Genomic DNA, 15,756 nt, shown 5'->3' on the forward strand with positions numbered 1-15,756 from the left:
TCCTCCCTCCCTTCCTCCCTCCCTCCATCTCTCTTTTCTTCCCTCCCTTCCTCCCTCCCTCCATCTCTCCTTTCTTCCCTCCCTTCCTCCACCCATCTCTTCTTCCTTCCTTCTTTCCTTCCTTCCTTTTCTTCTTTCCCTCCCTCCTTACCTTCCTTCTTTCCTTCCCTTTTTCACCCTCTCCTTTCCTTCTTTCTTCCCTCTCTCCTTTCCTCCTTCCCTTTCTCATTCTCTTCTTCCTTTCCCTCTCCTTCTCTTGAATTCAGGACAATGATGAGAGGGAGGCCAGTGCCAACCATCAGTTTGGGCCACAAGGAGTTCCAGAGGAGGCCTCAAACCGGGCATCTCGATTGGCTGTGAAGCTCAGGGTTACCGTCCACTGGCTGCTGAAAGCGACAGGAAACACCCTGGCCATTGTATTGCTGGCCCTGGCAGGTACCCACTCCAGGCACGGACCCTGAAGAACTGGACTGAGCCATGCCTAGGACAGTACATTTGGGCATTGACTCAAAAGCGAATGACTTTTAAGGCTGTATCCTTCAGCCTCTAACCCAACCCTAAAGAACAGGGCTGGAATGTGAGGTCTCTGGCAAGTGGTTTCCCACCACCCTACCTAAGCCACACTTGGGGGTCACCACTTATAGAGTGAGCCAAGATCAAGTGCAATAGGAGAGACTGCAGGTGGGAAAATTACTGGCTTGGGAGTCAGGAGATCTGATTCGGAGCCCAGCCCAGTCCCTGACCACCTTAATAACCTTAGACCAGTCCCTGCCCCTAATCTGAAACTCAGTTTCTCCTTTGGTACAATGAAAGGACTGGACTAGATGGACTCTGAGGGCCCTTCTGGCACTAACTGGCCGTGATGTCGCAGATCCCTTCCATCCAAGGTAGAGGGGAGAGATGGGAGAGAGCCCAGGCCTCCATTTTGGAGTTGAGCTGGGTGGCCACAAAGGTCTCTCCCCTCCTCTCTGAGATGCCAGAAGAAGTCCAGGATGCCCACGAGACATCTCCCCTGTTTTCCTGTCTCCCTCCTGCTGCTGCAACAGGCCTGGGGGCTCTCTTGTCTCTCTGCAGGCATCACTCTGCCCTCTGCCTTCTCCAGCACCTACTACTTGCTGTTCCTGGGCCTCTGCACCTGGTGGGCCTGTCACTTCCCCATCAGCCACCTGGGCTTCAATGCCCTCTGCGTGATGGTGGGCTGCTTCTCGGGGGGCCACCTCCTCTGCCTCTACTGCTATCAGACATCCTTTATTCAGACACTGCTCCCACCTGCTGGCATCTGGGCCAGGTAAGGGGCACAGACGCCCACCCCCTGGGACAGCAGCTTAGCGGCCGGACCTGGAGATGCCAAGTCTGGCTCTGACCCCTGCCCCATCCCGGTTGTCCAGGCTCCAAGGAGGACCCAGATCCTGGGCCTGAGGCTAGCCAAGCTTCCCTTCCCGTCCTGCAGAGAACTTGGACTGAAATGCTTTTTATTTTCACTCGACAGTCCTCGTGGGACATGCCCCCTCTCGAGGCCCGGCCTCTCGGAGGCTCTCCTTCTGCCAAAGTGGGGTGGGATGGAGGCGGCGGGGAGAACTTGCTGAGCCAAACTCACCGTGTCTGACAGCTGATGAGATGCTCCACGCCCCAGAGCTCCCACAGTTCTGCAGGAGCTGGGGAATGGAGGTTGGGGGAAATGAGGGGGACAGAGGCTGCCAGCTGGACCTGAAGCCAGGGGAGTTAGTCTGTGGGAACTGGTCAGGAAGGAGCTGAGCTGAGGGCGTGGAGGGGCCTAACTCTGGCACCCAAGCACAACTGTGGAGGGACCTAACTCTGGCACCCAAACACAGCTGTGGACTCAGGCAGGATGGAGCCCAGCCTGCTTGGAATGGGCCTAGGAATGGGGCAAAGGGCCCTTTCTGCCTGCCTTCCCCCCACTGCCCCTCATCCTCTATGAAAACAGACCGTGAGTCACACCATAGTCTTGTGATTAGAGATTTACTGTGTGGAATCCAAAACGTGGGATTAAGTGTTGGGAAAGGGTGCCGAAGTCCAGAGAGGACCAGGAGAATCCTTCCTCCACTCCCCACAAGTCCTGACCTTGGTCCCAAGCCCTGCAGTTCCTCATCCTCTGAACTCTTCTTCCAAGTTTCCATCCCCCTGGCTCCCCATGGGCTCTCACCTCTCCTCTGACTCAAAATCTCCCTCTCTCCTCCTAGTTCTGGGCTCCCTTCTCAGATTAGGTCCTTTGGTGGTGGGTAGGTAGAGCCCTAGACCTAGAATCAGGAAAATCTAGGTTCAAATCTAACCTCAGCCAAATCACTGCGTGTCCCTGGGTGAGTCACAAACCCCTCTGGGTGTCAGTTTTCTTCTCCACAAAATGGGAATAATACTAGCACCTACCTCCTGGGATTGCTGTGAGGGTAAAATGAGATACTAATGCTTACAAAGCTCTTTGCAAACCTTAACGCACCATATAAATGCTGGTTATTAATTTTTTATTATTCTCCATCCACCTAACCTGACTCCCACCTCCCATTTCTTCCCCAGTCTCAATCTCTTTCATCTCCTGGTCCTGAGGTTTACTTTTCCTTCCCCCAGAGATCTCATCTTCTCCCTTGAACTCCCATAGACTCCAGTGTCCTCCCCACACCCTACATCCCTCTCTCTGCCCTATTTCCCCAGCCTCCATCCATCCATCTTCCCCCAGTCCCTGACCCTACCTTCCGCTCCCCCTGAGCCCCCATCTCCTGAAGCTTTGCCTCTGCTCCCTCCCTAGAGCCCCCCGTCTGTCTCCCACCCTGAGACCTGAGGGTGGTCCCCGTGTTCGGGAGATAGGTGGTGATTCTCTTGCCTCTTTGCCCAGGGTATTTGGTCTCAAGGACATCATCAGCCTCACCAACTGCACCAACCCCAACGTCCTCATCCTTAACACCAGCCACGACTGGCCCGTCTACGTGAATCCAGGCGTCCTGCTGCTGCTATACTACACCGTGGCCTTGCTGCTCACCCTGAGGAGGCTGGATCCCTCTGACCAGGTGAGGAGCCCAGGGCAAGAGGGTCAACGCTTATTTGTCCAGGGAGGCTTGGGGTGTTCTGGGAAAGGGAGAAAGATGCCAGGAGTCCCTTTCCTCTGTGTGCTGGAAAGAACACACTGATCTTGGAGATGGAAGACGAAAATCTGGTCCTGGCTCATTCACTGACGAGCTACGTGATTCTGGGCAGGTCATTTGGCCTCTTAGAGCCCAGTTCCTCATCTGTGAAATGGGTACAGTAATATAGTACCACCAGCCTCATAGGGTTCTTGGGGGAAAAAAACATTTTGTAAGCCTTAATGGATGGGACAGATAGGTGGCACAGTGGATAGAGAGCCAGGTTTGGAATTGGGAGCATCTGGGTTCAAAACCGGTATGACCCAGGGCAAGGCACTGAACCCTGTTTGTCAAGCCTTTATCCTTCTGTCTTGGAGTTGTTACCAAGACAAAAAGTAAAGGTTAAAAAAAAAAACTTAAATGAATAAATTTTTGTTGTTATTTCCTGCCTTCCACTCATCAGAAGGAGGATGCTGAGGGAGAACAAGAAGTGGAGCTAATGGAGGTAGGCCAGGCACCCAAGGGTCGGACCCAGGCCATGGAGGAAACCAAGGTGAGACCCTGATGCCCTTCTGCCTCTCAGGTGGAAGGGAGGTGGCCTGTTCCCCAGGGGACTCCTGACAGCCAAGATGGGTCAGAGAAAGGAACAGAGGTTCTTAAGCTGGCCTCTGCAGAGCCCTGCTATCCAGTCCCAGATCCCTCATTCCATGGAGAGGTTTCAAGGAAGATCCCTAAACTTGGAGAGGGAAAAATATTTTCTTCCTTCATTTAGAACTAAAATGGAGCATTTTCTTCAATGACTTAAAACCATGATTCTGGGAAAAGGTCTCTAGTTTGACCAGGATGCCAGAAAGATTAAAACCTCCTGTTCTAGAGAGAGGCAGCCAGGGGAGGAGACGGGAAGCCAACCTTTCCTACCTACCTGTCCTTGGTTCTCGGGGGACTCCAGGGACCCCAAGTGTTGGAGAGGGAGTGGGATCCATAATAGCTGAGAGGCAGAAATCTATTTCCCCAACATTTCTTCCTCCATTTAGGGGGCCCTGCTTCCTCTGTTTCCCCCTTCCCTGTACCCATCCCAGCTCACTCCCTGGCTCTTGGGGAGGAGGGCTTCTTTCTTTTAGAGGCAGGTAGGTAAAACAGTAGAGAGAGTGTTCAGCCTGGAGTCAGGAATACCCGAGTTCAAATCCAGGCTCAAACATTTAACAGCTATGTGACTGTGGGCACTAAAAAAAAAAAAAATCTGTTTGCCTCAGTTTCTTCATCTATAAAATCAGAGCTAATAATAGCATCTACCTCCCAGGGTTGTTGTGAGCATAGTATGACATAATATTGGTAAAGTGTTTAGTTCAGAATCTGGCACATAGTAGGTGCTATAGAAATGCTAATTGTTGTTATTGGTAATTTTCCAGAACATGCTGCCCGGGAGTCCCACTGAGGCCACAGAGAACTGTACTATACATGTTTTGAACAGCCAGACTCTGACCCAGCATCGCCCAGGTAAGAGGAGCCAAAGGGACCAGGTCAGGGGATGGTGCAGTGGAAGACATGTCCTCGGCCAGCCCTGTCACTGCCAGCCACACCTGGTGGCCGTCCTCACTCTAGTTTTCTAGTTTGGCCAAGAGACACTCCAGCGTCTGAGGGAGAAGTCGGGACCCTGTTTTGTACCTTGGTGATAGGTGGGAGGTCAGAGCAGACACCGCCTTCTCCTACCAGCAGCTCCATCTTCATCAGACAGGCTCATCCGTGCTGACAAAACAGGGAGAGCAAGTCCAGCGCCTCTTCTGCTCTCCTCCTGATACTTTCAGGGGCTGCCCAGCCCCTTCCTCCTTCCAGATCCCCGCTCAGAAATCCCAGCAGCAGCTCAGAGTTGGAAGAGACCTCAGAGGTCCTCCATCAGGGCCTCCCATTACTTGGAACGATGTTGAGGAGGGCTGGTCCAGCCTTCATTGGAAGCCCTCCAGCGAGAGAGGCAACCCATTTGCCTTTGAGATAGCCCAGGAAGTTTTTGCTTAAACTGAGCTAAAACTGGCCTCTTTACCACTTTCCCCCATTGCTCCCAGTTCTGCCCTCTTGGGCTAAGCAAAACAAGGCGAATCCCTCTTCTGGGTACCAATCACTGAATTCCTTAAAGGTAGCGATTATCGTTCCCCAAAGACTTGTCTTCTCCAGACTAAATATCCCAGTTCCTCCCATCAGTTTTGGACATGGCTTGGCCTCCAATTCTCCATCATCCCAGGTTCTCTTCCCCTTAATCCTGAGGTCTTCTGGCAGGAATCAGACCCTTTCCTGAGTAGAGAATGTGGGGAAGTCCCTCAAAGGGTCCTTATAGATACACTCTCCAGTTCATCAGAACCTTTCCTCTGAGGTGATGCCTAGGACCTCCAGATGTGTTCTGAAGGCTGTCAGAAATCAAAATTGCTTTTATTTTATTCCTATTTCTCCGCTGATTGATATTGAGCTTGTGGTCCTATAAAACCCCCAGATCTTTCTCATCTAAACTGTTATCTAGACACAGCTTCCTCCTTTTGTCTTTGGGAAGCTCACGTTTTTGAACCTGAGTGTAATACTTTCCATTTAAATTTCATCTAGTAAATACTTGGCATATTGTTCCAGCCTGTTGAGATCTCTTTGGACTTTCATCCTTACATACCAGATATCCTTCCCATCTTTGTGCCATCTTCAATTTAGAAATTTGCCGTCTATGCCTTCATTTAAGTGGTTGATCAAATTTTAACCAGCACAGGGCCAAGAATTGATCCCTAGGCTCCTCCACTAAAAACCTCCGGCCATATTGGCATGTCATTAGTGACTCCACATTGGGTCTACTCATTCCTTCACCTAACATATCATCATCTAGCTCCTATCTCTCCATTTGGTCCAAAAGAGTTTCATGAAGATTCCATTGCTCAGAAAAGGATGTAATTCCCATCATAGAATCTTTGGAATTATGACTGGAAGGAGCCTTAGCAATCATCTAGTCTGATCCACTTCATTTATTTCATTTTATTTTTTTTTAAATGTCCTCTCTTAATCTGGCCTCAGATACTTCCTAGCTGCGTGACCCTGGGCAAGTCAGTTAACTCCCATTGCCTAGCCCTTACCACTCTTCTTCTCTGGAACCAATATACAGTATTAATTGTAATTAATTAATTTAGAATAATTTAGAATAAGAACTAGACAAGAGTTAAAGAAAATATCCCCCTACTTATAAAAAAGAATGTTATCCACATTGAGAGAAAGAACTGTGGGAGTAGAAATCCAGAAGAAAACATATGATTTATCATTTGTTTACATGGGTATATGATTTAGGGTTTGGGTTTTAAAAGATTACTCTATTACAAAATGAATAATATGGAAATAGGAGTTGAGTATAACCCAGTGAAATTGCTTGTCAGCTCTGGGAGTGGGGAGGGAAGAGAGGAAGGAGAGAACACGAATCATGGAACCATGGGAAAAAATTTAATTAAAATTAATTAAAATGAAAAAATATTCCTTCTTCCTATTACAAGTAAAATATGTGAAGCTCAGAAAGAGACATCTTTTGCCAGTTCACCCAGCTAGAGGCAGAGGCAGAGCATGGGTCCTTTGATTCTACATTCAGGGCACAGTATCAGGTACAATAGGCTCTCTTCCCCCTGCCCTTTTAGCTAAGTGGGATTGGCCACCTCATCCAAGGGGAAGTTGCCTTTCAGTCTTGTTTGGGATGGATTTTTTTTAGTTTTTTATTAAGTATCACCTAGTCTATGCAAGATACTGGGAGTCCCTAGGAAGATTTGAGATGTCAAGAAGGAAGTGATGCGGGGACAGCTGGGTGGCTCAGTGGATTGAGAGCCAAGCCTAGAGATGGAAGGTCCTGGGTTCCAATATGACCTCAGACACTTCCCAGCTGTGTGACCCTGGGCAAGTCACTTAACCCCTCATTGCCCAGCCCTTACCGCTCTTCTACCTTGGAACCAATATATAGTATTGATTCCAAGTTGGAAGGCAAGCGTTTAAAAAAGGAAATGGTGGAGATATTTGGTGGACAGAAGGGCCTTCCCCAGACCCTTTCCTGAGCACCATACAAGGGTTGTTTTCTGCTCCATCAAGTTTGAAGTAGCCCTTAAAAGAGTTGTCTCACCAAACTGAATTTCTCCAGCCTTGACAGCTCTGCCAGGAGAACAAGTTGGGAAGGTCTGCCCCCTGGTGGTCAGATCTCGCTGATACAGGTGTAGCCTGAATTATCATCCCTGGGAAGGGAAGAGAGCTTGAGACTGGGGTCAGGACAGGCTCAGGGCAGGACCTTTTAGGGACCCTTTCTAGGGAGGACAGCGTATGTGGCTAGCTGTGTGGCCCTGCCCAAGTCTCTTGACCTCTGTCTGCCTCAGTTTCCACATCTGTAGAATGGAGATAATAGCTTGTAGCTTCCTAGATTGTTGTGAGCTAATGCTTGTAAGGTGCTTTGCAAGCCTCCATGAATGCCAGCCTTTAGTTATTATGGTCTCTGTGTCTTGGTCCTAGTCTCTCCTACCCAGCATTTCTTATTCCTCTTCCCTTCCAGACATCTGATTGTTATAGCTGGAAGGGAATGTAGTCCCCACCTCCTCATTTGACAGTCTGGGAAACTGAGGTCTAGAGGAAGGGAGCAGCTTACTCAAAGTCTCCCAGGTCATCAGGAGCAGAGCTAGGATTAGAGTCCAAGTCCCCTGACTCCAAAGCCCGAATCTGGAGACCCCCAGGCAGCCCGGGGAGCCCCTGACCTGCAGGGGAAATGTCATTCAGGGGGTGTAGAGGCTGCTGCTAATGGAGGGGAATTTCTACAGACCCCCAGGGACCCATCTCCGGAGTTTCTGTGAGTCTCCATGACTCTCCCTCAAGCTCTGGCTCCCTGTCAGGCTCCAAGCAGACTCCAGGGTCGCCAGCTCCCGTGCCCTGCCACTGCTGGCTCGTGACTACTGTGAGGATGAGGCACCGGGGTCTCCTGGGTCCAGTGCTGTGGGCTGGCTGCTTTAGGACCTTTGTAACTGAAACAGTACAGAAGGAATTGGGGAGTTCTGGGAGTGAGCTGTTCTTTAACCTTCATTAAGCCACCCATGTGAGAGAAAGAGAGTTCTCTTTAGGAAAGAAGTTGCCCTTCCTTCCTGTTTATCTTATTTTGGGGGGTCTCTTTCTCTCCTTGACTTTTAAAAAACAAACCTTACCTTCTATCTTAATGTCAGTTCAAAGACAGAAAAGCAGCAAAGGCTAAGCAGTTAAGTGACTTGCCCAGGGTCACACAGCTAGGAAGTGTCTGAAGCCAGATTTGAACCCAGGTTCTCCCACTCAGTCTCTAAAAGGTTCACTATCACTGTCTTAGGAGGGCAGAAGTCCCTGGCCTTGGTTCAAATTGGAAGATACTTGGTTTTGGGGATCTCTTTTTCTCACTAGGCTTTGAATGTTAAGTTCAGATTTTCTCTAGGCATTTGCAAAGATAGAAGATGGAAGCCAGAATCAGGAAGGGAGAGGGGAAAGGGTAAGTGCAGAGAGTCTGTGTTGGGGGAGCTATTCTCTGATCTGGCCTCCTTATCCCCACCTTTTTTTTAGGAAGTAGTCGAGCTGAACACAAGGAGACCTCACCCCTGCATGCCCTTGGCCACGTCATCATGAACCAGAGCTATGTGTGTGCTCTCATCGCCATGATGGTAAGGAGGTATCGGGGGAGGCCTTAATGGATGGTGCCAAAGGGGGCTCTTCTGCCCACAGCCCTAAGATGACTGCAAATGCCATCAGATCCTAAAATGTCAGGACTGAGAAGGACCCAGGAATTTAGACTTCGTGACCTGGGAAAGGATGGCATGCCAGAACTGGGAGGACCACAGTACAGAGAACATCAACACTGAGGCAAACTTAAGAGTATAGAATGTCAGAGCTAGGAAGAACCTTAGAACAGAGAATGGCAGAAATGGAAAGGACCCTAGAACAGAATGTCAGAGCTGGGAGGAATGAGAAGGTCAGACATGAAAGGGGCCTTAGAACAAAGAATGTTAAAGCTGGGGGGAACCTTAGAACAGAGAATGTCAGAGCTGGAAGGAACCCTAGAACAGAGAATGTCAGAAATGCAAAGAACCTTAGAACAGAGACTGTCAGAGCTGGGAGGAGCCTTAGATGTCATCTTTTCTAAATTCCTCATTATGTAATAAGGAAACCAAAACCCCGAGTGGAGAAATTTTTTACCCATGACCGCACAGTTAAGGGCAGGGGCCTGGATGAGAATTCAGGTCTCTTCTCTCCCATTCTAAAACTCTTCCCACTAATTTCTTTGTTTTTCAAGAGGAGGCAGGTGGCATATGTCCTGAAGGCTTGAAAGGGAGGGCACTCAGGGACCAAATGAGGAGTACCCTCTCTCTCACCTTGGCATCCATTCACTGTGTCCAAGATGGTCACTGCTTTGCCCACTGCCTTTGGAACCAGAGGACTTATTTTTTTTAAACTCTTACTTTCTGTTTTAGAATCAAATCTAAGTCTCACTTTCAAGACAAAAGAACAATAACAACTGGGCATCTGGGTTAAGTGACTTACCAAGGGTCAAATAGCTAGAAAGTGAGGAGCTGGGTTTAAAACCTATCTCTGGACTATGACTCACTGCATCTTTTTTTTTTTTTGTCTTATTTTCTTATTGCAAATGAGAGGATTGAATTAGATGGCTTCATGGGCCTCTTTTAACCCTAGCTAGTTATCTGAGCCGAGCATCCCCTGCCCATCCCTCGATATCCCCACAGTCAGTGGCTGGGGGGAGGCTGCCGGCCTCAACCATTCACTTTCTCCTACTCTCTGACCTCCCTGTGTTCCAGGTGTGGAGCATCACCTACCACAGCTGGCTGACGTTTGTCCTGCTGCTGTGGGCCTGCCTCATCTGGATAGTGCGGAGCCGTCATCACTTCGCCATGCTGTGTTCCCCCTTTATCCTGCTCTACGGGCTGGCCCTCTGCAGCCTGCAGTATGTCTGGGCCATGGACCTGGAACCTGAGCTCCCCAAGAAGGTCGGCTTCATGAGCCTACACCAGTTGGGGCTGGAGCGCACTCGCTACCCCTGTCTTCACCTGGGCGCCATGGTCAGTGCCTGCCCTCTGGGCATTCCTCTGTTGGGAGGGGGGACTCTCTAGATGGCTGTGTCAGTGTGTTTGACCATCCTGCGTGTCCCCTTGTATGGGGAGGGGGAATGGAAGCACACTGAGTGTGTAGGCCTATGGGCATGTATGAATCATGTGTGAACTCAATATGTGCCCCCAAAAGGGTGTGTGTGTGTGTGTGTCTGTGTTTTTGTATCTGATCATCAGAGGCGAAGAGAAGGAAGGAGGAATGGTGAGGAGAAAGATAAGAGTGGAGGAAGAAAGGAAAGAAGGAGAAGAAGAAATGGGGAAGGAGACAGGGAAGAGGGGAGAGAGAAAGGAGGAGAGGAGAGGGAAAGACTATGTTCCATTCAGGCACAGTTTGCCCCTGGGGGAAGGAGGCACCCTCATCCTCTCCCCCAGTTTCCTCTCTCTCCCTGCTCCCCAGTTTGGTCCCCAGGCCTGGAGTCCCAAGGGACACTAGGCAAGACTACAAGCATCTAGTCCTTCCTCTACTGACTCCTTCCCTTCTCCTGGCCCCCCAGCTGCTCTGCACGCTGACCTTTTGGCTCCTGCTACGACAGTTTGTGAAAGAGAAGCTACTTAAGAAGAAGCAGCCTCCAGCCACCCTCAGGGAGGTCACCGTGAGTGAGTTTGGTGAGTGGGCGCTCCGGGAGAGGTTTCTAGTTGGGTTGCCCAATCCTTCAAGTCTGAGCCCCAGCCAAGACCCCTGGGATTGGAAGAAGAGTCGGGGACGTAAGGGATGATGATTAGAGACCAAGGGTGAAGGGGACACCACATAACAGGCACCATTGAAAGAGAAGACATCACACAATGTCAGAGTTGGCTTTAGACATCTTTTAGTTATTCAAAACCCCCCACAGAAGCAAGCCCAGAGAGGATTTGCCTTAGAATTCCTGGGCTCCCTAATTCCCTTTCTGCTGCTCTTACCACTGTAAGATTCAACCAGCTCTGCCATCTTCCAGAGCTGGACTGCAGCTCTGGGGCAGCGATCCTATAAAGGCCCTTGCAGGAGGTCTGGATAAGGAAGTCTAGTTATGAGCCAGGGGGGTACAGCAGAGAGATTCCTGACACTCAGTATCTCTGTGACATGTGATGAATGACTATCTCCCTCCCCAGCCTCAGTTTCCTCATCTGTAAAATAAGGAAATTGGGCTGATGAGTTCTGAAGTGCCTTTTGTTTTTCTGGATCTAGGATCCTCTGTTAGTGTAGGGACGAGCACCAATCTGGGAGGCAGGAAAATTTGAACAATTGTGGACCAGGAGGAGGCTTTCTTTAAAAGGGGTTCAGGGGGCAGCTGGGTAGCTCAGTGGATTGAGAGCCAGCCCTAGAGACGGGAGGTCCTAGGTTCAAATCCAGCCTCAGCCACTTCCCAGCTGTGTGACCCTGGGCAAGTCACTTGACCCCCATTGCCCACCCTTACCACTCTTCCACCTAGGAGCCAATACACAGAAGTTAAGGGTTTAAAAAAGGGGGGGGGTGTTCAAAATTCTTGCCCTGCCTACCTCACAGGATGGTTAAAGTCTGTATAAACTTTCCCTCTTGGAATGCAACAGACATTGCTTAAGCACCTACTCTGTGCTGGGTGCTGTCCTTGGTGCTGAGGAGAGCTAAGGAGGAAAGAGAAGAAGGAATTCATTCCAGGCACTGGAGATAACAGCTTGAACAAAGGCAGGAAGGTGGGAGGCCCGATGTTGTGGATAGAGAACAGCTAGAAAAGCACTTTACAAATGGAAGGAAATACACCATCATCAGAGTCATTACTGTTATTATTAAGTCACTGACCAAAGGAGGTAGGATCAAACCCATGACTGACCTCATTAGCAGTCTGCAGGCTGACTCTGAGGATCTTGAAGGCACAGCCCCCATGGACCTTTGGGTACCATTTCCAGGATGGCCTGGGGAAGGGAGCAGGAGTGACCCCCAAATATGACGATTCCCATCATTCTCAGATTAGCCCTCGTCTGGTTTCTGAGTTCCTCTCCCCCGTCACTGGCTGTCCGTTGGACATTTCCAGCTGGATATTTCAAATATTTCTCAGAACTCAACTTCTTTAAATTTTTTTTATTTTTCCAATTACGTGTAATAACAGCTCATCATCTTTCTTACCAAACTCCTCCATCTTCCTGATTTTCCTATCTCTGTCTAAACCAATGCCATCCTTTAGGTCATCCAGGACCACAGCCTCAGGCTCATCTTTGACTCCTATTTGACTCTGCTTTATCCTTCATAGCTACTCAGTTGCTAAGTCTCATCAACTACTCAAGGCTCAAATCAAGGATCCCTCTACATTTGGAGGGGCCCTTTTTATTTTATTTTTTATAAATCCTTACTTTCTGTCTTAAAATCAATGCTATCAAAACTAAGTATTGGGGGGAAGCTGGGTGGCTCAGTGGGTTGAGAGCCAAGCTTAGAGACAGGAGGTCCTAGGTTCAAATCCAGCCTCAGACACTTCCCAGCTGTGTGACCCTGGGCAAGTCACTTGACCCCCCTTGCCTACCCTTACCACTCTTCTGCCTTAGAACCAATACCCAGTATTGATTCTAAGATGGAAGGTGAGCGTTTTAAATAAAAATTAAAACAAACAAACAACTAAGTATTGGTTCTGAGGCAGAAGAGAGGTAAGGGCTAGGCAGTGGGAGTTAAATGACTTGCCCAGGGTCACACAGCTAGGAAGTGTCTAAGATCATATTTGAATCCAGGACCTCCTGACTCCAGGCCTGGCATCATATCCATTGAGCCACCTCGATGCCCCTTTGAGATCCAATTTTCTGACGACCCCCTCAGTTGTTAGTATATATTTTGTAGATATTTTGTGTTTATCTGGGTACTTGTTATTTCCCATTAGGACGTTAAAGCATTTAGTAAGCACTACTATGTGGCAGACACTGAGCTAAGCACTTTACAAATATTATCTCATTCGATTATCACAACAGTCCTGTGAGGCAGCGCTTCGAGAGCAGGGATTGCTTCATTTTCTTCTTGTATCCTCAGCATCTGGTGTAAAGCAGGCACAGTAGAAATGCTTGTTGGTAAATAAGTGAACGGATGGGGAGTTTGTGAGGGAGCAGAAGTCTTGTCATGCTTGGGTGGGGTGGCCAGGGCCCCCTTGGGTGGTCTTTTTTGGCCCACCAGCCTCATTGTTGTCCTGCCCTGCTCCCAGGAGAACACACACGGACCCGGGTGTTACTCAAGAAGCTGGGGGAGCTGGTGACAGACTTTTATGCCAAGTACTGGATCTATGTCTGTGCCGGCATGTTCATCGTAGTCAGCTTTGCTGGGCGCCTCGTGGTCTACAAAATCGTCTACATGTTTCTCTTCCTGCTGTGCCTCACACTCTTCCAGGTACAATGAGGCGGAGGCAGGGACTCCACTTTTGTCATCCCTCCCATGGCCTGGTCTGCCTCCTTGTGCCTCCCCACCCCGGGGAGCTTCCACTCCCATTGTAGACAGAATCACAGGGAATTCACCAAAAAATGGGAAAAATATGGGGGGCAGCTGGGTGGCTCAGTGGAGTGAGAGTCAGGCCTAGAGACAGGAGGTCCTAGGTTCAAACTCGGACTCAGCCACTTCCCAGCTGTGTGACCCTGGGCAGGTCACTTGACCCCCATTGCCCACCCTTACCACTCTTCCACCTAGGAGACAATACACCGAAGTACGAGGGTTTAAAAAAAAAAAGAAAGAAAGAAAGAAATGGGAAAAATAGCCAAGAAGAGAGCATTCTCTCTTGGGGGCTGGCCAGTGTAGACAGGGCTGGTTTTTATAGATGTCCACAAATATGGCAGGAGTAAGAATCAGAGGTGGGCAGCCCTATCCCCCCTGCATGCCCCTCTGGGACGGGGTGGACAGTGTCAGTGTGGTTCAGGTGTCAGCCTAAGCCCTAGGAGGATGGAGCTTCCCACCCCCTCTGCCCCCCAGTCTTGGCCAGGTGCATGCCCTACCTCTGGGATGGGTCTCTACCAATCTGATGCCGTGTCCTTTCTCCTACAGGTCTACTACAGCCTGTGGCGCAAGCTGCTGAAGGTGTTCTGGTGGCTGGTGGTGGCCTATACGATGCTGGTGCTGATCGCCGTCTATACCTTCCAGTTCCAGGATTTCCCCATGTACTGGCGCAATCTGACCGGCTTCACCGATGAGCAGTAAGTCCCGCCGGCGTGACCCCAGGCTGTGCTGAGTGGGGCCGAGCCTTCTCTGTGCTGAGCTATTCTGGTATGTTTTCAGGCCATGCCCCATGCTCAGGGTGGCAAGCCCTGCCATGCTGGCCCGTGCCCACGTGGCCTTCTAGCTCCTGCTTGGCACAAGAGGCTCTGCTCCTTAGTGGGCATTTCTAGCCCAAAGCCAATGAGATGCAGGGCACCCGAACCTGCAGGGTTCCGTGTCATTCTTCCCCTGCGTCATTGAGTCAGAGAGCATCTGGTGCCAAGCACAGTCCCCCGACATCTAGCACAGCGTCTGGGCCCAGGGCTGGCACTGACTAATTGACAGACAGGCTTTGCAGCATTGCCTAGAGGTCTGTTCTGGGGCTGTAAGAGAGCTCCTACTTCTCCCCAAGGTTCCGCGCTCATCTTTTCCCAGAGGTTGGGGAGAGCAGGGATAGTGAGACACCCAGCTGGAGTGGGGGGCCCAGGAGAGCCTTCCTGTTGGTGAGAAGACCTCATTGATGTTATGTGGGAATAATCGATAGGGATAGACTGGAAGAAGGTAGAGAGCAAGATTTCCAGGATGAAGTTGCTGGGATGGTGTGCAGTGATGGGGAGGTTCTCTCAGATGCTGTTCAAGAACAGCAAGGAACCCGGCTAGTGTGTGGACATATCGAGGGTCTCCCAGTCCTTGTCTGAGGATTACAGAGGGTCTCCATGATGGGGTACAGAGGTGGTGAGGAGTCCATCTGGTGCACGGCATATCGAGGGTCTCCCAGTCCTTGTCTGGGGATCATGCAGGATCTCCGTGGCGGTGTGCAGGGATGGCGAGGACTTGTGCCTTTTCTGCCTCTGGCAGGTTACAGGATCTCGGCCTGGAGCAGTTCAGTGTGTCCAAGCTGTTCTACAGCATCCTTATTCCGGGCTTCTTCCTCCTGGCCTGCATTCTGCAGCTGCACTACTTCCACCGGCCCTTCATGCGCCTCACCGATCTGGAGCACATCCCTCCCCCCGGCAGTCGCCGGCTGTGGACTCAGAGGTATCCCTGAACCCCAAGGATCCCCACCCCCTACCATGCCCAGGACTGCCTGTCTACAGAACCATACGGTGGGGAGGATAAACTCTGAATCTGGAATCAGAAGACCTGAGCTGAATCTTAATTCTGCTATCAGTCAGCCAATCATTCATCAGGCACTTATTAAGCCCTTCCTGGATGCCCAGCACTGTGCTAAGCGAGCTCTGAGGATACGAAAGGAAGGCAAAAAACAGTCTGTGACCTCAAAAGGATTCCATCCTAATGGGGGTCATGATACATACCCAGAGGAGCTAGACAGTGATCCGAGAGGGGAGCGGAGGGACCCGGAGGGCCTCTTGCAGAAGGTGGGATTTGAGCTGAATCCTGAAAGAACCCAAGAATTCTAAGAGGTGGAGATGAGGGAATGGAGCTTTGCAGG

The 15,756-nt window shown here is 50.2% G+C and overlaps 1 protein-coding gene across 1 annotated transcript in view; it reads left to right on the forward strand.

Moving 5' to 3' along the window:
• The window catches only part of PIEZO1 (piezo type mechanosensitive ion channel component 1), a 148,801-nt gene that overhangs the window by 95,087 nt on the left and 37,958 nt on the right, over positions 1-15,756 (forward strand). The window contains exons 7-17 of the mRNA XM_044659390.1: positions 267-435; positions 1,075-1,288; positions 2,849-3,020; positions 3,538-3,627; positions 4,484-4,571; positions 8,637-8,734; positions 9,884-10,144; positions 10,687-10,798; positions 13,327-13,508; positions 14,154-14,302; positions 15,162-15,341. Coding sequence (XP_044515325.1) covers positions 267-435; positions 1,075-1,288; positions 2,849-3,020; positions 3,538-3,627; positions 4,484-4,571; positions 8,637-8,734; positions 9,884-10,144; positions 10,687-10,798; positions 13,327-13,508; positions 14,154-14,302; positions 15,162-15,341 — 1,715 coding nt within the window. The remainder of the gene's footprint in view (positions 1-266; positions 436-1,074; positions 1,289-2,848; positions 3,021-3,537; positions 3,628-4,483; positions 4,572-8,636; positions 8,735-9,883; positions 10,145-10,686; positions 10,799-13,326; positions 13,509-14,153; positions 14,303-15,161; positions 15,342-15,756) is intronic.

The sequence above is a fragment of the Gracilinanus agilis genome, chromosome 2 (genome assembly GCF_016433145.1).
Source record: "Gracilinanus agilis isolate LMUSP501 chromosome 2, AgileGrace, whole genome shotgun sequence".
In the NCBI taxonomy this organism is placed as follows: domain Eukaryota; kingdom Metazoa; phylum Chordata; class Mammalia; order Didelphimorphia; family Didelphidae; genus Gracilinanus; species Gracilinanus agilis.